We start from the raw sequence: 26,699 nt of genomic DNA on the forward strand, positions 1-26,699 counted from the left end.
CAGGCCCTTCGGCCCACCGGGTCCGCGCCGACCAGCGATCCCCGCACACTTACACTATCCTACACACACTGGGGACAGTTTACATTTATAACTCCCTCTTAAATATAGCCAATGAACTGGCCTCAACTACCTTCTGCGGCAGAAAATTCCATAAATTCACCACTCTCTGTGTAAAAAATTATTTTCTCATCTCGGTCCTCTATGGCAAGAATGTCTTTCTTGGATTGGAGCAACCTTTCCTGGAGTTGGCCCCAGAGCTTCAGCAGCGGGCGCAGCGTGGACCTTCCCATCGCGGAGCGGGCAAACCCTTGCCGGGGGTCGCCAGAGAGGAGTGCTCCGATCGCTGGCCTGTTGACTTTGGCATTGTGGGGCTGTGGTCTGCGGAGCTTCTAGCCATGGGCGTGGCGTGGACTTACCAACCGGAGTCTGGGATCCCTTCGCCGGGGATCGCCGGAGAAGAGCTCCGACCGCCAGCCAGCGGCCTATAACATCCTGAAGCCGCGGTCTCCGGTAGGAAAGTGCTGATTCGGGATCTCCAAGCCGCGGAGTGTGTTTGACCGTCCCGACATCGGAGTTTGGATCATCCCGACGAGAGGGCCTGTACATCCGTAACGGCGACTACAGAGGGTTCATGGTCCCAACCACGAGTGAACAAAGGAGGAGGACTGGCTGAACTAAGTTGCCTTCCACCACAGTGAAGAATGTTGTGGTGGATGTTGGTGTTAAATTCTATTGTGTATTGTGTGTTCTTTTTAAGTGTATCGCTGCTGGCAAATTCATTTCACTGCACCTTAGGGTGTAAGTGACGAAGGAGATTGACTTTGCCTTTGGAACCCGGGTCTCTGGCGCTGTGAGGCAGCAGCTCTACCCGCTGCACCATGTGCTTTTATTTTTGTAAACCAGCATCTGCAGTGCCGTGTTTTGCGTGCATCTCCCACCACACACACACGCACACACACATACACACACATGCGCACGCACACACATACATACACACACACATACACACACACACGCATACACACACACACGCACACACATACACACACACGCATACGCACACACACACGCGCACACACACACGCACATACACACACACACGCACACACATACACACGCACATACACGCACACACATACACACACACGCGCACATACGCACACACGCGCACACACACACACACTGCCTGGTACAGTAACGGTGAGGGGGGGGGGGGGTGAACGACACTCACATGTTTCTCTCCGTCAGGCACGAGAAGTCAACGTATCGGCCAAAGATGAATTTCAGGTCCTGCAACAAGGTGGGAACACGGTCACTCAGGCAGGGGTAGTGGGGGGGGGAGGGGAGACGTGGCGGGGGGGGGGAGGGAAAGAGGAGGGGAGCATGGGGGAGAGAAGCTTGGGGGAGAGGAGGAGGGAGGTGGAGGGGAGGGTGGGGTGAGGGGAAGGTGGGGTGGGGGGGGTTGAGGGGTGGGTGAGAGGAGGGGGAGGGAAGAGTGTCTGGAGGGGAGAGGGGGTGGGTGGCTATGGCTGGAGAGGGACGGAGCAGTGAAGGGGAGTAGGCAGAGGAGGAGGTATGGGAGTGTGAGGGTGGGGGTGGAGTAGGCACAGAGAGAGGGGGGGGGAGTGCAGTGGGGTGTGGCGGGAGGGGGGGGGCAGAGGGTTGAGAGGGGTTTGGGGGAGAGGGGAAGGGGAGGGTGAGTGTGAGGGTGGGTGTGCGGGTTACCTTCTGGTCCACCTGCTTGGACAGGTTCTTCAGGTAGAGGCGGCAGGTGGGCTCGCCGGGACTGTAGTTCTTGAACATGGAGGCGGTCTCCATCTCTGTGTGGAACCATGCGGGTCAGACCCAGGCCTCACTGACCACATACCCCCAGATACACGACGGCACGCCCCACCCTGGCCCCCCCCTTCCTGACCCCACCCCCCTCCCTGACTGCCGCCCCCTCCGTGACCCCCACTCACCCCTCTGTGACCCCCTCCCTCCCTCACACTCCCTGACCGCCCTCCTCTGCACCGCCCTCTGCCCCCCTCCCCATACCCCCCTCCATGCTCTCACCCCCTCCCCCTGACCCCCCCTCACACTCCCCTCAACCCTGCCCCTCTCCCTCACCCCTGCTCCTCTCACCGCCCCCTCCCATACCCCCCGCCACGCTCTCGCCCCCTCCCCCCCGCCCCCTCCTCTCCCTCCGTACCCCCCCCCACCCCTGCCCCCTCTCCACCACCCCTCCTCCGTACCCCCCCCCCCCCCCACCCCTGCCCCGTACCCACCGTCGCGGGACAGCCGCCCCCTGGCCAGCTGCTTCCTGGAGACGAATTCGGAGGGTATCTCCTCCTCTTCCTCACACTCCTCCTCTTCCTCCACCTCACTCCTCACGGTGACCGGGGCCGGCTGCATCTTGCCGAAGCCCAGACTCTGGGACTCGCCATCGTCCCGGCTCTCTGTGTGGGGCAAGTGTGTGTGAGGCTGTGTAACTACCCGCTCCCCAGGCCCAGGGCCTACTACCAGGCCCTTCCACCCAAACTCTGTCCAGTACACAGTGGTGCAGCGGGTAGAGCTGCTGCCTCACCGCGCCACGGACCCGGGTTCCATCCTGACTACGGGTGCTGTCTGTACGGAGTTTGCACGTTCTCCCCGTGATCTGCGTGGGTTTTCTCCAGCATCTCTGGTTTCCTCCCACACTCCACAGACGTGCAGGTTTGTAGGTTAATTGGCTTTGGGTATAAATTGGAAATTGTCCCTAGTGTGTGTAGGATAGTGTTAGTGTGCGGGTATCGCTGGTCGGTGCAGAATCGGTGGGCTGATGGGCCTGTTTCCGCGCTGTATCTCTAAACTAAACTAAAACTCAGTGGATCAGGCAGCATCTGCAGAAGGGTAATGCTTCGGCAAGGTTAGGGGTTGTGATTTTGGAGTAAAGGGGGGAAAGCGGATGGAAAGATCAGAAGGGGTGGGGTGAAAGCGGTTGAATGGCAGATAGAAACACAGAAACATAGACAATAAGTGCAGGAGCAGGCCATTCGGCCCTTCGAGCTAGCACCGCCATGCAAAGTGATCATGGCTGATCATCCAGAATCAGTACCCCATTCCTGCATTCTCCCATATACCTAGATTCTGTTAGCCCTAAGAGCTAAACCTAACTCTCTCTCGAAAGCATCCAGTGAATTGGCCTCCACTGCCTTCTGTGGCAGAGAATTTCACAGATTTACAACTCATCTCAGTCCTAAATGGCCTGCCCCTTAATCTTAAACTACGGCCCCTGGTTCTGGACTCCCCCACCATCGGGAACACGTTTCCTGCATCTGGCCTGTCCAAACCTCTCAGAATTTTATATGTTTCAATAAGAGCCCCTCTCATCATTCTAGATTCCAGTGTATAGAAACATAGAAAATAGGTGCAGGAGTAGGCCATTCGGCCCTTCGAGCCTGCACCGCCATTCAATATGATCATGGCTGATCATCCAACTCAGTATCTTGTACCTGTCTTCTCTCCATACCCCCTGATCCCTTTAGCCACAAGGGCCACATCTAACTCCCTCTTAAATATAGCCAATGAACTGGTCTCAACTACCTTCTGCGGGAGAGAATTCCAGATTCACCATTCTCTGTGTGAAAAAAGTTTTCCTCATCTCGGTCCTAAAAGATTTCCCCCTTATCCTTAAACTGTGACCCCTTGTTCTGCACTTCCCCAACATCGGGAACAATCTTCCTGCATCTAGCCTGTCCAACCCCTTAGGAATTTTGTAAGTTTCTATAAGATCTCCCCTCAATCTTCTAAATTCCAGCGAGTACAAATCGAGTCTATCCAGTCTTTCTTCATATGACAGTCCTGACATCCCAGGAATCAGTCTGGTGAACCTTCTCTGTACTCCCTCTATGGCAAGAATGTCTTTCCTCAGATTAGGAGACCAAAACTGTACACAATACTCCAGGTGTGGTCTCACCAAGACCATGTACAACTGCAGTAGAACCTCCCTGCTCTTATACTCAAATCCTTTTGCTATGAATGCTAACATACCATTCGCCTTCTTCACTGCCTGCTGCACCTGCATGCCTACTTTCAATGACTGGTGTACCATGACACCCAGGTCTCGTTGCATCTCCCCCTTTCCTAATCGGCCGCCATTCAGATAATAATCTAGTTTCCTGTTTTTGCCACCAAAGTGGATAACCTCACATTTATCCACATTATACTGCATCTGCCATGCATTTGCCCACTCACCCAGCCTATCCAAGTCACCTTGCAGCCTCCTAGCATCCTCCTCACAGCTAACACTGCCCCCCAGCTTCGTGTCATCCACAAACTTGGAGATGTTGCATTCAATTTCCTCATACCCTTCATAAATCCATGCTGACTTTGTCCAATGATTTCACCACTTTCCAAATGTGCTGCTATCCCATCTTTAATAACTGATTCTAGCAGTTTCCCCACTACCGACATTAGACTAACTGGTCTGTAATTCCCCGTTTTCTCTCTCCCTCCCTTTTTAAAAAGTGGGGTTACATTAGCTACCCTCCAATCCTCAGGAACTACTCCAGAATCTAAAGAGTTTTGAAAAATTATCACTAATGCATCCACTATTTCTGGAGCTACTTCCTTAAGTACTCTGGGATGCAGCCTATCTGGCCCTGGGGATTTATCGGCCTTTAATCCATTCAATTTACCTAACACCACTTCCCGGCTAACCTGGATTTCACTCAATTCCTCCAACTCCTTTGACCCACGGTCCCCTGCTATTTCCGGCAGATTATTTATGTCTTCCTTAGTGAAGACGGAACCAAAGTAGTTATTCAATTGGTCCGCCATATCCTTGTTCCCCATGATCAACTCACCTGTTTCTGACTGCAAGGGACCTACATTTGTTTTAACTAATCTCTTTCTTTTCACATATCTATAAAAACATTTGCAGTCAGTTTTTATGTTCCCTGCCAGTTTTCTTTCATAATCTATTTTTCCTTTCCTAATTAAGCCCTTTGTCCTCCTCTGCTGGTCTCTGAATTTCTCCCAGTCCTCCGGTATGCTGCTTTTTCTGGCTAATTTGTACGCATCATCCTTCGCTTTGAGACTATCCCTGATTTCCCTTGTTATCCACGGATGCACTACCTTCCCTGATTTATTCTTTTGCCAAACTGGGATGAACAATTTTTGTAGTTCATCCATGCAGTCTTTAAATGTCTTCCATTGCATATCTACCGTCAACCCTTTTAGAATTAATTGCCAGTCAATCTTGGCCAATTCACGTCTCATACCCTCAAAGTTATCTTTCTTTAAGTTCAGAACCATTGTTTCTGAATTAACAATGTCACTCTCCATCCTAATGAAGAACTCAACCATATTATGGTCACTAAACATCCTCCAAACTAATGTCCTTCCTTTCCATTGCGTTAATCTCCTCTCTAATCAGCAACGCTACCCCACCTCCTTTTCCTTTCTCTCTAAATCTCCTGAATATTGAATATCCCTGGATGTTCAGCTCCCAGCCTTGGTCACCCTGGAGCCATGTCTCCGTGATCCCAACTATATCATAGTCATTAATAGCTATCTGCACATTCAACTCATCCACCTTATTACGAATGCTCCTTGCATTGAGACACAAAGCCTTCAGGCTTGTTTTTACAACACTCTTACCCCTTATACTATTATGCTGAAAAGTGGCCCTTTTTGATTTTTGCCCTGGATTTGTCTGCCTGCCACTTTTACTTTTCACCTTGCTACCTATTGCTTCTACCCTCATTTTACACCCCTCTGTCTCTCCGTTCACATATTTAAGAAACCCTTTCCCTTTAACTCCATCCTCCACTATCCCATTCGACACCCCACCCCCCCTTATTCAGTTTAAAGCCACCCGTGTAGCAGTGGCAAACCTGCCTGCCAGAATGTTGGTCCCACACCTGTTAAGATGCAATCCGTCCCTTTTGTACAGTTCCCCCTTACCCCAAAACAGATCCCAGTGATCTAAGAATCTAAATCCCTGCCCCGTGCACCAGTTCCTCAGCCACACGTTCAGGTCCCGTATCTCCCTGTTCCTGCTCTCGCCAGCACGAGGAACTGGAAGCAAACCGGAGATAACAACCCTGGAGGTCCTGCTTTTCAGCATTTTTCCGAGCTCTCTAGTCATGCTGCAGAATATTCATCCCCTTCTTTCCGACATCGTTTGTGCCGACATGCACTACCACTTCCGGCTGTTCTCCTTCGCCCTTGAGGATTTTCTGCACTCTGTCCGTGACATCCTGGATCCTGGCACCAGGAAGGCAGCACACCATCCTCGCATCCCGTCTGTTGCCGCAGAAACCCCTGTCCGTACCTCTCACAATGGAGTCTCCCACTACAATGGCGTTGCCTGCCTTAGGCCTTTTTGGTTTTGGCTCAACAGCCTTATTCGCATCGCAAGCCAGTCCGCCGCCCAGTGTAAACACGTCTTCTGTCCCGACAGCTTCTAAGTGGGTGAACCTGTTCACAAGAGGTACAACACCCGGGGACGTTGGCATTCCATGCTTCCCTCCTGTTCTCACTGTCTCCCACCTTCTCTCTTCCAGTACCTTAGGTGTAACAATCGTACTGTAGGTCTTGTCGAGGAACGACTCCGTTTCTCGGACGAACCGGAGGTCATCCACTTGTTTCTCCAGTTCCCCAACACGGTCCTTCAGGAGCTCTACCTGGATGCACTTCTCGCATTTGTAGCAGCCAGAGGAACCAGCAATGTCCTTGACCTCCCACATACTGCAAGCATCGCACTGAATCAGCTTGCCTGACATCTCCTTCTTTCGTCTCTACCTCTCCAGCGTATTGCGGTCTCCTCTCCTAAGACTCTCGAGCCAAAGACTCGCACTTCCCTCACAAGGCCGCTCACTCACTGCCGCTCGCTAAGAGCTGTCTTGCTTAAATTGACTGATAAATTGCCTGATTTACCAATTTACAAACCAAATTCCTCAGTTTTCAACTGTTTTCCCCGCACTGACTCACTTCTCTCCTCCCACTTGGGCTAGAGCCAATCAGTCTTATCTCTTGCTAATCTCCTCCTGCTGTTGCTCCCAAAGCTACAGCAGTTCTGAGATGGATGTATACAAGCCCAGTCGACCCATTCTTTCATCATATGTCAGTCCGGCCATCCCGGGAATTAACCTGGTGAACCTACTCTGCACTCCCTCAATTGCAAGAATGTCCTTCCTCAAATTAGGAGACCAAAACTGTACACAATACTCCAGGTGCGGTCTCACCAGGGCCCTGTACAACTGCAGAAGGACCTATTTGCTCCTAAACTCAAATCCTCTCGCAATGAAGGCCAACATGCCATTAGCTTTCTTCACTGCCAGCTGTACCTGCATGCTTACTTTCAGTGACTGATGTACAAGCACACCCAGGTCTTGTGGCACTTCCCCTTTTCCTAATCTGACACCATTCAGATAATAATCTGCCTTCCTGTTCTTGCCACCAAAGTGGATAACCTCACATTTATCCTCATTATACTGCATCTGCCATGCACCTGCCCACTCACCCAGCCTATCCAAGTCACCCTGCATTCTCATAGCATCCTCCTCACAGTTCACACTGCCTCCCAGCTTTGTGTCATCTGCAAACTTGGAGATGTTAGAAACATAGAAACATAGAAATTAGGTGCAGGAGTAGGCCATTCGGCCCTTCGAGCCTGCACCGCCATTCAATATGATCATGGCTGATCATCCAACTCAGTATCCCGTACCTGCCTTCTCTCCATACCCTCTGATCCCCTTAGCCACAAGGGCCACATCTAACTCCCTCTTAAATATAGCCAATGAACTGGCCTCGACTACCCTCTGTGGCAGGGAGTTCCAGAGATTCACCACTCTCTGTGTGAAAAAAATTCCTTCATCTAAATCTTAAATATTGTAAAAAACTGGGGTCCCAGCACCGAGCCTTGCGGCACCCCACTAGTCACTGCCTGCCATTCTGAAAAGGACCCGTTAATTCCTACTCTTTGCTTCCTGTCTGCCAACCAGTTCCCTATCCATGTCAATACTCTACCCCCAATACCATGTGCTTGAATTTTGCCCAATAATCTCTTGTGTGGGACCTTGTTAAAGGGTTTTTGAAAGTCCAGATACACCACATCCACTGGCTCTCCCTTATCCATTCTACTTGTTACATCCTCAAAACATTCCAGAAGATTAGTCAAGCATGATTTCCCCTTCACAAATCCATGCTGACTCGGACCAATTCTGACACTGCTTTCCAAATGCGCTGCTATAACATCTTTAATAATCAACTCCAGCAACTTCCCCACTACCGATGTCAGGCTAACTGGTATATAATTCCCTGTTTTCTCTCTCCCTCCTTTCTTAAAAAGTGGAGTTACCTTGGCTCTCCTCCAGTCCACAGGAACTGATCCAGAGTGTATGGAATGAGTCAGGAAGGAGAGGCAAGGGGCAAGGTAGTAACCAAGGGTAAAATCAACGCTGTCTAACTGGGTCTTGACCTGCTGAGATACTCCAGCTTTTTGTGTCCATCTCCTGAACTGACACCATATATAATCCAGAGACAAGGCATGGAAACAGGCCCTTCGGCCCACCGAGTCCGTGTCGACCAGCCGAGTCGCTGGTGCTAGAAGACAACAGCTCTACCACTGTACTACTGTGCTGCGGCTGTTCTCAGGCAACTCAACCATCCCACCACAACCAGAGAGCGGTCCTGACCTCCCATCTACCTCATTGGTGACTCTCAGACTATCCTTGATCGGACTTTGCTGGCTTTACCTTGCACTAAACGTTATTCCTTTATCCTGTATCTGTACACTGTGGACGGCTGGGTTGTAATCATGTCTTGTCTTCCCGCTGACTGGTTAGCATGCAACAAAAAGCTTTTCACTGCACCTCGGTACACGGGACAATAAACTAGACTGAACTGACAAGACAAAACCATGGTTAATGAAATTGCAAAATCAAATTCTACTTCAGTTTATTGTCCCGTGTACCGAGGTCCAGTGAAAAGCTTGTGTTGCGTGCTAATCAGTCAGCGGAAAGACAATACATGATCACAATCGAGCCGTCCACAGTGTACAGATCCCAGTCACCTTTCTCCTCCTGGCTTATCACATATCTGTCTTTGCCTAAAAACAACATTCAAAGGGGTTTGTTTCCAATCACGTTGAGGAAGAGTGTTTCACACACACAATGGAGGAAAAAGAATCGCCTCATCTATTTTAAATAGGTGACTCATCGTTAAATTGAAGCCTCTCCTCCCACGCCGCAAACCGCAATAACTTTAGAAAAGAGATGTATGGAGTTTGTACGTTCTCCCCGTGACCTGCGTGGGTTTTCTCCATGTGCTCTGGTTTCCTCCCACACTCCAAAGACGTACAGATTTGTAAGTTAATTGGCTTGGTGTCAATGTAAATTGTCCCCAGTGTGTGTAGGATAGTGTTGATGTGCAGGGATCGCTGGTGGGCACGGCCCCGGTGGGCTGAAGGGCCTGTTTCCGCACTGTCTCTCCACACTGGAGCAGATCAGCAGGGGGAACGTACCTGCTTGCTGCTCCCCTCCTGTATCCAGCAGGCCGCTCACGTCGGCCGAGATGTGGAACTCGATCTTCTTCTGGCCCTGTGTCAGCGGCAAGTCAAACACCTCTGACGGGGGCACGGCAGCGTGGGAGCTGGGGAGGAAGCACAGGTCATGGGTCAGAGCACCGTGGTAACACACCGTGGCAATGCGGGCACGCCGGCTCCACTCACCGGCTGCAGACCCAGGGTCCAGTGGACGTGCAGGGGGTGATGGCGGTGGAGGTAACGGGGAGGTGAAGGGTGCGGTGGGGGTCACGGGGAGAGTAGACTCCGACAGGCCGGGTTTGGGGGGGGTCAGTGCACTCACCTTTGCGACGAGGCCTTGGCCACGGTGGGGGGGGGGGGGGGGGGATGAGGGGCCGTGGGGAGAGGGGCTGTTAGTGAGCTCAACATGACGGAGGCTTGGCCACGAGGGTTGTGGGGGGGGGGGGGCTGAGCGTTCACCTCTGTGACGGAGTCTTGGCCACAGGGGTTGTGGTGGGGGGGGGGTCAGCGGGGGGTGGGGTCAGCGTGTCCACCTCTGGGACGGGGTCTTGGCCACAGGGGTTGTGGTGGGGGGGGGGGTCAGCGGGGGGTGGGGTCAGCGGGCCCACCTCTGGGACGGGGTCTTGGCCACAGGGGTTGTGGTGGGGGGGGGTCAGCGGGGGGTGGGGTCAGCGTGCCCACCTCTGGGACGGGGTCTTGGCCGGGGCGATCAGGTCCTTGATGCGCGGCTGCTTGCGGACAGACACTCGCTTCCTCTTGCGTGGGGGTCTCGGTGGCCGTGACGCCAGTCCCATCAGTCGCAGCATTCTGCAGGCACAGCAGCAACACAAGGTCATTAGGGATAGGAGCAGAATTACACCATTCGGCCCATCCAGTCTACGCCATTCAATCATGGCTGGTCTATCTTTCCCTCCGAACCCCATTCTCCTGCCTTCTCCCCATAACCCCTGACACCCGCACTAATCAAGAATCTATCTATCTCTGCCTTAAATATATCCACTGACTTGTGGCCTCCACAGCCGTCTGTGGCAAAGAATCCCACAGATTCACCACCGTCTGACTAAAGAAATTCCTCCTCATCTCCTTCCTAAAGGAACGTCCTTTAATTCTGTGGCTGTGACCTCTGGTCCTAGACTCTCCCACTAATGGAAACATCCTCTCCACATCCACTCTATCCAGGCCTTTCACTATTCTGTCCGTTTCAATAAGGTCCCCCCTCATTCTTCTAAACTCCAGCGAGTACAGGCCCAGCGCCGACAAACGCTCATCGTAGGTTAACCCACTCATTCCTGGGATCATTCTTGTAAACCTCCTCTGGACCCTCTCCAGAGCCAACACATCCTTCCTCAGATACGGGGCCCAAATTTACTCACAATTGCTCACACAGTGGGATGGGGATGGGACAGGGGCCACAATAATGCAGCGGGACGAGGACAGTACAGCACGGGGACAGGCCCTTCGGCCCACAACGTCTGTGCTGGACATGATGCCAAGACACAAAAAGCTGGAGTAACTCAGCGGGTCAGGCAGCATCTGTGGAGAACATGGATAGGTGACGTTTTGGGTCGAGTCTGAAGAAGGGTCTCGGACGGAAACAGCACCTATTCCTTCTCTCCAGAGATGCTGCCTGAGCCGCTGAGTTACTCCAGCACTCTGTGTCCGTCTCTGCCTATAGACTCTGCGGCTGGAGCTGTGTGGGTTGTGTGTGTGTGTGTGTGTGCGGGTGTGTGCGGGTGTGTGTGTGTGTGTGTGTGTGTGCGCGGGTGTGTGCGGGTGTGTGTGTGTGTGTGTGTGCGCGTGTGTGTGTGTGCGTGTGCGTGCGTGTGCGGGCGTGTGTGTGTGTGTGTGCGCGTGTGTGTGTGTGTGTGTGCGTGTGTGTGCGCGTGTGTGTGTGTGTGCGTGTGGGTGCGTGTGTGTGTGTGTGACCGTGGGTGTGTGTGTGTGCATGTGCGTGTGCGGGCATGCGTGTGTGTGCGTGCGTGTGTGTGTGTGTGTGTGTGCGTGCGTGAGGGTGCGTGTGTGTGTGCGCGTGTGTGTGTGTGTGTGCGTGTGTGTGTGTGTGTGTGCGTGTGTGTGTGTGCGTGAGGGTGCGTGTGTGTGTGTGTGCGTGCGTGTGTGTGCGCGTGTGTGTGTGTGTGTGTGTGTGTGCGTGTGCGTGTGCGTGTGCAGGGGCTGCTGTCGTCTGGCAGAGCAGGCTGTGGGAGTGAGGGTGAACCCTGTCTCTGGGACCGTGTCCACACACACACGTACGTACGCGTGGCTCTGCACGCAGGTTCTGAACATTAACCAGAGGAACCTTGAAGCAGACGGAGACTGAGAGCCCACCCAGCTGATCACAGTGAGAAAAACACCAGCCTGTCAACTCAGAGCTGGGGATAGACCAACCACAATCATCCCACCACAACCCATGTGCTGAACTACCATCTCCCTCAGTGGTCACCCTCGCACTATCCTTGATCAGACTTTGATCTTGACGGGGAGCTAGAGAAAGTTAGGTTTAACTCTTAGGGCTAATGGATTCAAGGGATATGGGGAGAAAGCAGGAATGGGGTACTGATTGTAGATGATCAGCCATGATCACATTGAATGATCGAAGGGCTGAATAGCCTACTCCAGCACTTATTGTCTATGTTTCTTAACCCCAGCAGTATGAACATTGACTTCTCTAACTTCAAGTGGCCCTTGCTTTCCCTCTCTCCATCCCCTCTCCCTCCCCCAGATCCCCGACCAGTCTGCCTGTCTCCGACTACATTTTATCGCTGTTTGCTTTGTTGTCGCCTTCTACCAACTAACGCTGATCTATTCCACATTTTCCTTGATCACCGATCCCTTTGTCCTGTTTTCACACCTTACACTTCCTTATCTATGCACATCCCCATACACTGACATCAGTCGGAAGAAGGGTCTCGACACGAAATGTCACCCATTCCTTCTCTCCAGAGATGTTGCCTGTGTTACTCCAGCATTTTGTGTCTGTCTTGATCGGACTTTGCTGGCTTCACCTCGCACTAAATGTTATTCCCTTATCATGTATCTGTACACTGTGGACGGCTCGATTGTAATCATGTATTGTCTTTCCGCTGACTGGTTAGCACGCAACAGAGGCTTTTCACTGGACCTCGGTACACGGGACAATAAACTAGACTGAACTGAACTGAATTGCACAGATTCACCACCCTCTGACTAAAGACATTTCTCCTCATCTTCCTAAAGGAATGTCCTTTAATTCTGAGGGCGTGCTCTCTGATCCTAGACTCTCCCACTAGTGGAAACAACTTCTCCACATCCACTCTATCCAGGCCTTTCACAGCTCGATGTTTCTATGAAGTCCTCCCCCCATAATATCATAGATGCCAAATTAAACTAATCCCATCGACCTGTACATAGTTCATGTTATATTATTCCCTGTCTCTTCATGTGCCTGTCTTAAAGAGTCTTAAAACTACCTGTGTCCCCAGAGTGCTGGAGTAACTCAGCGGGTCAGGCAGCATCTGTGGAGAACATGGATAGGTGACGTTTCACAGAGTGCTGGAGTAACTCAGCGGGTCAGGCAGCATCTGTGGAGAACATGGATAGGTGACGTTTCACACAGTGCTGGAGTAACTCAGCGGGTCAGGCAGCATCTGTGGAGAACATGGATAGGTGACGTTTCACAGAGTGCTGGAGTAACTCAGCGGGTCAGGCAGCATCTGTGGAGAACATGGATAGGTGACGTTACAGGTCCAGACCCTTTATCAGATTATCTTTGACGTAAACCAGCATCTGCAGTTCCTTCTTACACATTTTGTCTGCTGCCTCTCTAATCCCAGCACCATTGTGGTGACCCTCCTCTGCACCGTCTCCAAAGCCTCCACACCCTGTAATGGGGGCGAGCAGAACTGCACCATGTGGCCCGACCAAACCCCGACCAAAGCCCTGCATGGTGACTTGCTGACATCGACATACCTCTCTTTATCCTCTTCACTCCCACTTTCATACTCGGACTCCTCCTCGCTGGAGACTTCCATCTCTTCCTCTGGGATGGGGGGCTGATCGGGGGGGAAGGGGGGCATGGGCGGGGGGGCAGGGACGTATTCCTCGTACTGGGGAAATAATCGAAGAACATTTATCAGATCACACTCGCGCAACACTGACCACCACAGCTGACCATGAGCGGAGTCAGGGGATATGGGGAACGGGGTACTGATTGGGGATGATCAGCCATGATCACATTGAATGGCGGTGCTGGTTCGAAGGGCCAAATGGCCTCTGCTCCTGCACCTATTGTCTACTGACCATGTGCAGTTGTGAAACCCATTCCTTCTCTCTGCAGATACAGGTACAGGAGCCTGAAACCTGTAATGTCCAGGTTCAGGAACAGCTTCTTCCCTACAGCCATCAGGCTATTAAACACAACAAATAAGCTCTGAGCTCTGAACTGCAAAAGACTATTATTATTGCTATATCTGTCATTTATTGAACTTTTTATTTTTCCCCGTTATATAGAATGTTTACATATTCACATATTCTGTTGTGCTGCAGCAAGTAAGAATTTCATTGTCCCGTCTGGAACATATGACAATAAAACACTCCTGACTCTCCAGAGATTCTGCCTGACTCGCTGAGTTACTCCAGCATTTTGTGTCTATCTTTGGCTTAAACCGGCATCTGCAGTTCCTTCCTACACATGCAATTGAGAAGCAAATCTAGTGCAGGAAGGGACTGCAGATGCTGGTTTACACCAAAGGTAGACACAAAATGCTGGAGGAACTCAGTGGGACAGGCAGCGTTTCTGGAAGGAAGGAATGGGTGACATTTCGGGTCGAGATCCTTCTTCAGGCTCGTTTAGTTTAGACTTGACGACAAACAGACTTAAATTGTTGAAATTCTCAGTTCAGATTCTGTTTTGCTTTGCTTTGTTTTTAAATTTATTTTATTTTTATTTTTATTTTATTACTAAATTTTGTTTTTCCTTTGGTTTCGGGGGGTTTAGTTTTTCCTTTTTTCCTTTTCTTTTTGTCTTTTTATCTTTGTGCTTTTTTCCTTCATTTATAAGTTTTCTTTCTAGAGTTCTAACAAAGACCAAAAAATTTGAACACATTACACCAATTCTTAAATCCTTACATTGGCTCCCTGTACGTCAGATAATTGATTTTAAAATCCTGCTGCTCACCTATAAATCACTACATGGTTTAGGACCAAAGTATATCACTGACATGCTTCCACTATATAAGCCTTCTAGACCGCTAAGATCTTCTGAAACCAATCTGTTAGTGATCCCCAGAGTAAATACAAAACACGGGAAAGCAGGATTTAGTTACTATGCAACAAATAGCTGGAATAAACTTCCTGAAGATTTAAGACTTGCCTCAACTTTGACCACTTTTAAAATAAGACTGAAAACTTATGTTTACTTTAGCTTTCAGCTAAATCTTAACTACATTGCACTTTTAACTTTTGCACTTTTTATAAAGCATTTTTAATTTTGCTTTTCTTTTCTTTTAGTTCTTCTATTTTATTTCATTTTATTATTTCATTTTATTGTATGACATGTTTTTATGTGAAGCACTTTGAGTCTGCCTCGTGTATGAAATGTGCTATATAAATAAAGTTGCCTTGCCTTGCCTAAAGTGTTAACTATATTTACATAGAGACCGGAGGTCTATATTCAATGTGTATTTTGACACTGGACTAATATTAGGTTATACCTGTTATTAATGTAATCCTGATCCCTATGTATCAATATCATTATTCTTTTTGCTCTGTTTTTTATGTTTTATTTTTGTTTTTTTGGAAAAAAAAAAACAATAAAAAGATTTTGAAAGAAAGTTTAGAGTTTCAGCGCAGAAACAGGCTTTTTGGCCGCCCGAGTCCACACCGACCAGCGATCCCCGCACACTACCACTCCCCGACACACAGGGGGGACAATTTACATTTACACCAAGCCAATTAACCTACACACCTGTACGTCTCTGGAGTGTGGGGGGAAACAGGAGCACCCAGAGAAAACCCACACAGGTCACAGGGAGAACGTGACGCCACTGGCATATCTGGGTGATAATCGCTCCGCGTCTTGGACACGTTGGAGCGACTCATGGAAGGAGCATGTCCTGTCCTGAAGGGAAACCTAACCCGCTGCAGGTCTCTCTCCCTCCCCTCCCTCCCTCCCCCCCCCCCCGCCCCTCCCTCCCTTCCCCCCTCCCTCCACCAACAACCCTCAAACCCACCCTCACAGGGTCTCCTCCACCCTCTCACCATGCAGAAGCACACAAGCTGCTGAGGACTCCCTCAAACGCCCTCCTAATCCCGGAGAAGCCTTGGATTAGGCCTCAAAAGAGTAGCTGTGCAGAGGATGTTTCCACTAGTGGGAGAGTCTAGGACCAGAGGGCACACTCAGAATTAAAGGACGTTCCTTCAGTAAGGAGATGAGGAGGAATAGTTAAAGGATGGTAGATACAAAATGCTGGAGTAGCTCAGCGGGGCAGGCAGCAATTATTAAAGGACGTTCCTTTCGGAAGGAGATGAGGAGGAATTTCTTTAGTCAGAGGGTGGTGAATCTGTGGAATTCATTGCCACAGACGGCTGTGGAGGTCACAAGTCAGTGGATATATTTAAGGCAGAGATAGATAGATTCTTGATTAGTGCGGGTGTCAGGCGGTTATGGGGAGAAGGCAGAATGGGGTTAGGAGGGAGAGATAGATCAGCCATGATTGAATGGCGGAGTAGACTTGATGGGCCGAATGGCCTAATTCAGCTGCTATCATTTATGAACATTAACCAAATACACTACCCTCCACAGGAAATGTTCGTGTCTATAGAACATTGGAAAATGATCACCAATGTGTCCATGTTTAACAAAGAACTGCAGATGCTGGAAAAATCGAAGGTAAACAAAAATGCTGGAGAAACTCAGCGGGTGTTAAGTGTACGAGGATATGTTCAACTCTTCAGTCTGAAGATGGGTCTCGACCCGAAACGTCACCTATTCCTTCGCTCCATAGATGCTGCCTCACCCGCTGGGTTTCTCCAGCATGTTTATCTATCAATGTGTCCACGATTTCTAGGGCCAGCCACCTCCTTGAGTACCCTGGGATACAGACCATCAGGCCCTGGGGATTGGTTCTTTAGTCTTCACCTTACCATTGGGGGGCGAGCAGTGATGGGGCCAAATGGAGACGGCAAGTTCATCTTGTTCATCAGATGCAGGACCTGCAACAATTAGTCACATTAGTCACACGGCACGGAAACAGGCCCTTCGGCCCAGCTTGCCCATACTAACCAACATGTCCCATCTACTAGTCCCACCTACCCACATTTGGCCCATATCCCTCTAAACCTTTCCTATCCATTCCAGTTGCCTTGACATCCTCAGCATTGGATCAGCCTTGATCACAGTGAACGGCAGTGCTGGCTCGACGGGCCGAATGGCCTACTCCTGCACCTATTGTCTATTGTCAATTCATCAGCCTGTGTTTAGCTTAGTTTAGATAGACACAAAATGCTGGAGTAACTCAGCGGGACAGGCAGCGTCTCTGGAGAGAAGGGATGGGTGATGTTCCGGGTCGAGACCCTTCCTCAGACTTTTTAAGTTTAGAGAGACAGCAAGGAAACAGGCCCTTCGGCCCACCGAGTCCACACAGACCTGTGATCCCCGTACACTAACAGTATCCTACACACTAGAAAACCCACACGGTCATGGGGAGAACGCACAAACTCCGTACAGACAGCACCCGTAGTCAGGATGGTACCCGGGTCTCTGTCGCTGTGAGGCAGCAGCTCTACCCGCTGCACCACCGTGACGCCCCCAAGCTGTGTAAAGTTCAAAATATGTAGCCAATTAGTTTTAGGGTGAGAGTGAAAGACAGTTTGTATTCTTTCGTTATCACCTCGTTCCCAGCCAACAATGAACCATTGTGGGCTCCACCTTTCGCCGAGTCATCAATGCCGACTCTGATGACTCGGGTAAGGTGGAGCCCACAACGGTTCATTGTTGGCTGGGGACGAGGTGATATGTTACGCATAACAAAGATGACACTGTGACATGTCACATGTGACAATAAAATATCACACATTCATTCAACATCTTATGCAAGTCATGTGACGGCAGAATTAGGCCATTCGGCCCATCAAGTGTACTACGCCATTCAATCATGGCTGATCTATCTCCCCCTCCGAACCCCATTCTCCTGCCTTGTCCCCATAGCCTCTGACACCCGAATCTATCTATCTCTGCCTTAAAAATCACCACTGACTTGTGGCTTCCACAGCCGTCTGTGGCAAAGAATCCCACAGATTCACCACCCTCTGACTAAAGAAATGCCTCACCTGTACGTAGAACTTGGGCACGCTGGCCATGGCATTGGCGATGTTGGCCAGGATGATGCTGGTTGGTGGCGGGTAAAGGTACCTCAGGCACGGGTTTGTGGAGTAGCTCAGTCTGCAACAGAGAATGGACAAAGGACGTCAGTCCCACACGAACCTGATACCACACCATCGCTACCAACAGTCACAACAGGACAACGGTGTCACACCGTTGATGCCGACTGTCATCACAAACAAAGCTCAGCGGGTCAGGCAGCATCTGTGGAGAACATGGATAGGTGACGTTTCACAGAGTGCTGGAGTAACTCAGCGGGTCAGGCAGCATCTGTGGAGAACATGGATAGGTGACGTTTCACAGAGTGCTGGAGTGACTCAGTGGGTCAGGCAGCATCTGTGGAGAACATGGATAGGTGACATTTTGGGTTGAGACCCTTCTTCAGAGTGGGAGTCAGGGGAAGAGGTGAACTAGAGTTGTGAGAGGGTTCAGAACCATTCAGCGCCGGCGTGGATGACTCAGGAAAGGTGGGTCACACAATTTTACAGCAGCATGGAGACTGATTTGTTGAACTTCTCTCCCTCTCCCCTCTCCCCCTGCCCCTCCCCCACCCTAGCCCTCGCGTGAACTTCACCGTTTGTATCCCTTTGTTATCACCTCATCCCCAGCCAACAATGAACCATTGTGGGCTCCACCTTTCACGAGTCATCGATGCCGGCTCTGATGACTCGGGTAAGGTGGAGCCCACAACGGTTCATTGTTGGCTGGGGACGAGGTGATATGTTACACATAACAAAGATATCACTGTGACATGTCACATGTGACAATAAAATATCACTCATTCATTCAACATCTTACACAAGTTCATGTGATAGGAGCAGAATTAGGCCATTCGGCCCATCAAATCTACTCCACCATTCAATCATAACTGATCTATCTCTTCCTCCTAACCCCATTCTCCTGCCTTCTCCCCATAACCCCTGACACCTGTACTAATCAACAATCTATCTATCTCTGCCTTAAATATATCCACTGACTTGTGGCCTCCACAGCCGTCTGTGGCAAAGAATCCCACAGATTCACCACCCTCTGACTAAAGAAATTCCTCGAGACACAAAATGTTGGACTAACTCAGCGGGACAGGCAACATCTCTAGAGAGAAGGAATGGGTGATGTTTCGGGTCGAGACCCTACTTCACACTCGAAAGAAATTCCTCAACTCCTTTCTAAAGGAACATCCTTTAACTCTGAGGCTGTGACCTCTGGTCCTAGACTCTCCCACTAGTGGAAACATCCTCTCCACATGCACTCTATCCCACAGATTCACCACCCTCTGGTCCTAGACTCTCCCAGCAGTGGAACCATCCTGTCCACATGCACACTATCCAGGCCATTAGCCATGGGGCTGCCACACAGAGCCACACAAGGTGGACTATGACAGTGATACTCACCCCAAACTGGGAGCAATGCCGTTCTCTATAACCGGCAATATAGGTTTCACAATCTCCTTCTCATCCTTGCCGCTTGAAGATTTGTCTGTCCTATGAATAAAAACAGATGACCACGGTGATGGGAGAAGAATCGTGCAAGCTTCCAACCAAGTGAGCGGGTGGAGCGGGTGGAGCTGCTGCCCGACTGGCTGTGCCAGAGACCCCGGCATCCAATCCCCATCTCAATGCTTCAATTGTCACTTTATCATCACATGTACTGAGGTACAGTGACGGTTATTTTATGCGTACAGTTCAGTGAAAGATATTACGATTCATACACGCCGTACAATGGCAGCCTCGCCTGCAGCCTGTCTCGTTACTCTCTCTCTCTCTTTGCTGTTTTTAGTCTGTAGTTAAATGTTGTTTTAAAGCCCTGTCCCACGGTGCGAGTTCACCCAAGAGCTCTCCCGAGTTTAAAAAAAAATCAAACTCGTGGTAAGCACGTAGAATGAACGTAGCGGGTACGTCGGAGCTCGGGGACGGATCGGCAGGTACTCGGGAAACGTGGTAACTCATGAAGATTTTTCAACATGATGAAAAATGTCCACAAGTAAAATATACTCGGGATGGAAAAATGTGATGCTTTTTAACTCCTAGTTATACCGTAGTAGCTCGTGAGTTTACCGCAGTAGGACCTGGTGTCCTATATCACTATTGTATGTTCATGATGGAAATAAGAATACTCTGTATATTCATTATCTTTGAATTGTACTTTTAAGTAATTCTCCCATAATTTCTGAGTTCCATCTCACAATATCTATCAGACATACAGAATGTTGCAAGGTAATATCTTGCCCATACTCAGTTGTATCTTTCTATCTCAATAAATATCTCAAAATATGCCATTGTTTCAGCCACATTATGACAAAATATAGATTGTGGGTTATTTGTAATCAGTCACCCCATCCCAGAAACAACAGTACCCTATACTTACAAAATTCTTAAGGGGTTGGACAGGCTAGATGCAGGAAGATTGTTCCCGATGTTGGGGAAGTCCAGAACTAGGGGTCACAGTTTAAGGATAAGAGGGAAGTCTTTTAGGACCGAGATGAGAAAATCATTTTTTACACAGAGAGTGGTGAATCTGTGGAATTCTCTGCTACAGAAAGTAGTTGAGGCCAGTTCATTGGCTATATTTAAGAGGGAGTTATATGTGGCCCTTGTGGCTAAAGGGATCAGGGGGTATGGAGAGAAGGCAGGGATGGGATACTGAGTTGGATGAACAGCCATGATAATATCGAATGGCAGTGCAGGCTCGAAGGGCTGAATGGCCTACTCCATAGTCCGTTGATCCATATCCAGCATAATGTTGCGATAATTGCATAAAAGGTCTAAGACATTTGGTGTGGAATGATAATCCATCTCAGTACTCATTTAGGCAAGTCCCAAGCTAGAGATACTTTTCCCCCACCCCCAATCCCCCTCATTGAACCTACCATTTGACCAATCTTTTACTCAGCTGCTGTAAAGTTTCCTTCCTATCAAATACTGTTTTATAACTCTCCCACCTGTCCACGTGGAAAGCATGACTGATTGGAGACTCTATCTAAATCCAATTTCTTGTTATTGACTAAGATCATTTCTTTGCTTTTGCAGAATATTTGTTCAGGCTTCTGAGAAAATTTGAAAGCAACATAATAATCAATATACTAATCGCTTTAAAAAGGTTGGATCCGTTAAATATAAATTGAGAGTATCTTGTATCCGAGGTGCATTGAAACCATGTTAAATGTCGTTTAACCTGTCATAGTCTTTAAACAAAGGAGGGATCTTTCACAAGTGATTCAACCGATGTGCAATTAACAAGCTGCGTTATTGTGACATGATGGATGTCATTCAAGTCGCTATATAAATGCAAATATATGGTATTTTATCCTAGCATCCCCTTACCACCACACAAGAAGCGTAACTTGAAGCGTTTGCATTTGGAGACGTTCGATACGGACCAGGAATTAAAATTAATAGCTATGAATCGATTAACAGCGAGCTACGAGGTGAGATTGAAACACCTGTCAGAGGGCTAAGAAACAATCCTGAGTCAACCAGGTGTGAAAATTACACTGAATCGAATGATGATAGGAAAGGCAAGGGAATCAACTCATCGTGATCCTGCTGCGAAATTTTTAAGTTGAAAGTTGTATTTTATTTCAAAGTGGGAATTTTAAGATAGGGACAGATGCTACACAGAGATTTTGATAGGAAGGAAACGTTACAGCAGCTGAGTAAAGATTGGTCAAATGGTTGGTTCAATGAAGATCGGGCGAGGGGGGTTGGGGGTGGGGGGAAAGTATCTATAACTTGGGACTTGCCTAAATAAGTACTGAGATGGATTATCATTCCACACCAAATTTCTTAGACCTTTTATGCAATTATCACAACATTATGCTGGATATGGATCAACGGACTATGTATGGTACATGCTTGTAAGTTAGTAAAACAAATGTTCTTCTTTAGGTACTGTTGTTTCTGGGATGGGGGTGACTGATTACAAATAACCTACAACCTATATTTTGTCATAATGTGGCTGAAACAATGGCATATTTTGTGATATTTATTGAGAGAAAGATACAACTGAGTTTGGGCAAGATATCACCTTGCACCATTCTGTATGTCTGATAGATATTGTGAGATGGAACTCAGAAATTATGGGAGGATTACATTAAACTACAATTCAAAGGTAATGAATATACAGAGTATTCTTATTTCCATCATGAACATACAATAGTGATATAGGACACCAGGTCCTACTACGGTAAACTCACGAGCTACTACGGTATAACTAAGAGTTAAGAAGTATCACATTTTTCCATCCCGAGTATATTTTACTTGTGGACATTTTTCATCATGTTGAAAAATCTTCACGAGTTACCACGTTTCCAGAGTACCTGCCATTAACGTTACGAGCCGCTCAGAGACATCCCGAGCTCCGACGTACCCACTACGTACATTTGGCGTGCATACGAGTTTGATTTTTTTTAAAACTCGGGAGAGCTCTTGGGTGAACTCCGTGGGACAGGGCTTTTAGTGTATCTACCGCTTCTCCAGACTTCTGCAACGGCGACTTCACCCGCCCGAGTCGCGGGGTCGAGGAGTGCCTGGAGCGGGGCCTTACATCACCGCCCGGTGCGGCTTCAACGGCTGCGGGACTTTGCTAGAGCCCGCCGGGGGCTCCAACAACAAGACCCGGAGCGTGGCCTTGCATCGCCCGGCGTGGCTTTAATGGCCGCGGGACAATTGCCATCGCCCGCCGGGGGCTTTGACTCTGACATCGGGAGGGGAATGGGGAGTGCAGGGGAGAGATAAGTTTTTTTGCCTTCCATCACAGCGAGGAGGAGATGCGCTGTGATGGGTGTTTGTGTAAATTGTGTTGTGTCTTGGGTCTTTCTTGTGTGTATGACTGCAGAAACAACATTTCATTTGAGCCTCTATGAGGTTCAAGTGACAAATAAATTGTATTGTGTATTGTGTGTATTGTATGTATTGTATGTATCTTTAGTGTTAGTTTAGGTTAACAGTTGTGTGTGGCGAGACTGTGGAGCTGCTTAAGGCAGCTCGTTGCTGCCCCCCAGTGGCATGGTTGGGCAGTGCCGGCACAGGGAGCACTGCTCACTGAAACCTTCACACTAAACCCTCCCCACAGCTCAGCAACCCCCCAGTCACCCACACCCCTCCCCCCTCCCCTCCTCACCCACAGAAACAAGGGGCAACTCCAGCACCTCACCACCCACTTCCCCCCCCCCCCCCGCAGAGAATCACCCCCTCTCTCCCCCCCCCCCCCTCCCACTCCTGCATGCCCCCTCCAGCACCTCACTCCCATATACAGAGGGCTTCTCCCTCACTTCCGGCACACCACCCCTCCCTCCTCTCCACCCCCTTCCCCCCCTCTCACAGTGTGGGGCTCTGGGTGTCGGTGCTGGACGTTGGTGGAGGGGTTCCCGGGTGTCGAGGGCGGTGGTGGGGTCGGCACTGGTTGTAGGCCGGAGATCGGACACGCCCTGTGGCAAGGGTCAGCGCGCTGCCCACTGCCCCGTCACCCAGACCCCAGCGGTCCTCTGCCACAGAGTGTCCATCACACGGACCCTGTGGGGCCCCAGTGCCAGCGTGGACCCTTGCCCACATCCCCGCGGTCCCCAGCCACAGAGAGAGTCGGGGCACGGGGCACGGGGCACGGCGGCGGCGGCAGGGATGGGCGTTACGTACGGTTTGCTGCCTCCAGTCCGCTGCTCCGGATCCGGTGTTGCCGCCGGCCCTTCCTGCTCCTTGGCAAACTCCACCACCAGCGTGTGGCCCAAACACCGCAGCTGGTGCAGCCGGGACAGCGCCTACAACACACACGTCACACACGCACGCACACGAAACCGTCACACACGCACACGTCACACACGCACACACACGCCACGTCACATACATGAACGCACACGCCACCGTCACACACGCAGACACACACACGCCACCGTCACACACGCCACGTTACACATGCATGAACGCACACGCCACCGACACACACGCACACGCCACCGTCACACACGCAGACACACACGCCACCGTCACACACGCCACACATGCATGAACGCACACGCCACCGACACACACGCCACCGACACGCACACGCCACCGTCGCACACACACACGCCACCGTCACACATGCATGAACGCACACGCCACCGACACACACGCACACGCCACCATCACACACACATGCCACCGACACACATGCATGAACGCACACGCCACCGACACACACGCACACGCCACCGTCACACGCACACGCCACCGACACACACGCACACGCCACCGACACACACGCCACCGTCACACATGCATGAACGCACACGCCGACACACACGCACACGCCACCGTCACACACACATGCCACCGACACACACACACACGCCACCATCACACACACACGCACGCACACGTCACCGTCACACATGCATGAACGCACACGCCACCGTCACACGCACACGTCACACAAACACACACACAAACACACGCCACGGGCACACACATGTCATACACACACGCATACATGCAAACATGCGCCACGGGCACACACGCAAACACACACAGATGCACACGCACAGACACACACAGACAACAGTCATTAGTCATAGGAGCAGAATTAGGCCATTCGGCCCATCAAGTCTACTCCGACATTCAATCACGGCTGATCTATCTCTCCCTCCTAACCCCATTCTCCTCCCTTCTCCCCATAACCCCCGACACCCGCACTAATCAAGAATCTAGCTATCTCTGCCTTAAATATATCCACTGACTTGTGGCCTCCACAGCCGTCTGTGGCAAAGATTTCCACAGATTCACCACCCTCTGACTAAAGAAATTCCTCCTCATCTCCTTCCTAATGGAACATCCTTTAATTCTGAGGCTGTGCCCTCTGGTCCTAGACTCTCCCACTAGTGGAAACATCCTCTCCACATCCACTCTATCCAGGCCTTTCACTATTCTGTACGTTTCAATGAGGCCCCCCCTCATTCTTCTAAACTCTGTCACTCTGGTGAATCCCGTTTACTGAGGCCTTCAGAATGGTGGTGGGTTTAACACTGACACAAAACCTACCTTGACCGCTGCGTGGGTGGACGAGAAAGTGGCAAAAGCCGTATGTTTCTGCAAAAGAGAACAATTGTACACATTTAGTTTACACATTCAGCGCAGAAACCGCCCCTTCAGCCCACCGAGTCCGCACCGACCAGCGATCCCCGCACATTAACACGGGCGGCGCAGCGGGTGGAGCTGATGCCTTACAGCGCATGCAGCGCCGGAGACCCGGGTTCCATCCCGACTACGGGCGCTGTCTGTACGGAGTTTGTACGTTCTCTGCGTGGGTTTTCTCCGGGTGCTCCAGTTTCCTCCCACACTCCAAAGACGTGCAGGTTTGTAGGTTAATTGGCTTGGTGTATGTTGAAAAAAAATTGTCCCCAGTGTGTGTGGGATAGTGTTAATGAGTGGGGATCGCTGGTTGGCGTAGACTCGCTGGGCCGAAGGGCCTGTTTCCACGCTGTATCTCTAAACTAAACTATCCTTCACATACTCGTGATAATTTACATTTACACCAGCCAATCAACCTACAAACCTGCACGTCTTTGGAGTGTGAGAGAAACCGAATATCTTGGAGAAAACCCACGCAGGTCACGGGAAGAACGTGCAAACTCCGTACAGACAGCACCTGTAGTCGGGATGGAACCCGGGTCTCTGGCGCTGTGAGGCAGCAGCTCTACCCGCTGCACCACCGTGCCACTGGTAGTGCTGCTGCCTCAATAGACAATAGGTGCAGGAGCAGGCCATTCGGCCCTTCGAGCCAGCACCGCCATTCAATGCCTTACATGGCTGATCATCCCCGTTCCTGCCTTCTCTCCATATCCCCTGACTCCGCTATCTTTAAGAGTTCTATCTAGCTCTCTCTTGAAAGTATCCAGAGAACCGGCCTCCACCGCCCTCTGAGGCAGAGAATTCCACGGTGACAGAGAAACAGGTTAGTTTAATTCCCCCCCCCCCCCCCCCCCTCCCGATTCCACCCCTCACCCACACACTGGGGGCAACTTACAGCGGCCCATTAACCCCCTCAGCCCGCACGTTATTGGGATGTGGGAGGAAACCGGAGCACCCGAGGAAAACCCACGCGATCACAGGGAGAACGTGCAAACTCCACACAGATAACAATAGAGGTTGGGATCCATTCCCGGTCTCTGGAGCAGTGAGGAAGATGCTCTATCAGTGGCTCCACTGGGTCACCCCAAGTAATGTCTATTCATCATGTTGCTGCTTGTGGGACTTGCTGTGAATAGAGCAGAGTGTGGTGGACACTGGCCGCGTCCATCACAGTACTGACCCCCCCACCATCGAAGGTCCATCACAGTACTGACCTCCCCACCATCGAAGGTCCATCACAGTACTGACCTCCCCACCATCGAAGGGATCTACAGGAGTCGCTGCCTCAAAGAGGCAGCCAGCATCATCAGAGACCCACACCACCCTGGCCACGCTCTCATCTCGCTGCTACCATGGGGAAGAAGGTACAGGAGCCTGAAAACCGTGACCTCCAGGTTCAAGAAAAGCTTCTTCCCTACAACCATCAGGCTGTTGAACACTGCACAACACTAACCTCTCGTTACCCTTTCCCCTGACTAGTCTGAGGAAGGATCTCGACCTGAAACGTTACCCATTCCTTCTCTCCAAAGATGCTGCCTGTCCCGCTGAGTTACTCCAGCATTGTGTGTCTACAGTAACTATGATTTTCTCTGCACTGTGGCTGCACTCCAGACGTCAGTTAGCACCTTTATGACTACCTAGTACTGCAGATTATTATGTTATATTATTGATTATTGTATATTATTGCACCTTTTTATTGCAGTTGCAAGCCTGTGAAGCTGCAACAAGTAAG

General features: G+C 50.3%; 1 protein-coding gene across 2 annotated transcripts in view; it reads right to left on the reverse strand.

Moving 5' to 3' along the window:
• rnpc3 (RNA binding region (RNP1, RRM) containing 3) overlaps positions 1-26,699 on the reverse strand; it is a 35,709-nt gene that overhangs the window by 2,397 nt on the left and 6,613 nt on the right. For both annotated transcript variants that reach the window (XM_033029109.1, XM_033029110.1), the window contains 11 exons: positions 24,878-24,925; positions 23,498-23,619; positions 19,259-19,348; positions 17,816-17,927; positions 16,631-16,699; positions 13,457-13,593; positions 10,193-10,318; positions 9,491-9,618; positions 2,268-2,438; positions 1,726-1,820; positions 1,232-1,290 (listed from right to left, as the gene is read on the reverse strand). In XM_033029109.1, the coding sequence (XP_032885000.1) occupies positions 1,232-1,290; positions 1,726-1,820; positions 2,268-2,438; positions 9,491-9,618; positions 10,193-10,318; positions 13,457-13,593; positions 16,631-16,699; positions 17,816-17,927; positions 19,259-19,348; positions 23,498-23,619; positions 24,878-24,925 (1,157 nt within the window). The remainder of the gene's footprint in view (positions 1-1,231; positions 1,291-1,725; positions 1,821-2,267; positions 2,439-9,490; positions 9,619-10,192; positions 10,319-13,456; positions 13,594-16,630; positions 16,700-17,815; positions 17,928-19,258; positions 19,349-23,497; positions 23,620-24,877; positions 24,926-26,699) is intronic.

Source organism: Amblyraja radiata, chromosome 10 (assembly GCF_010909765.2).
Source record: "Amblyraja radiata isolate CabotCenter1 chromosome 10, sAmbRad1.1.pri, whole genome shotgun sequence".
Classification (NCBI taxonomy): Eukaryota; Metazoa; Chordata; class Chondrichthyes; order Rajiformes; family Rajidae; genus Amblyraja; species Amblyraja radiata.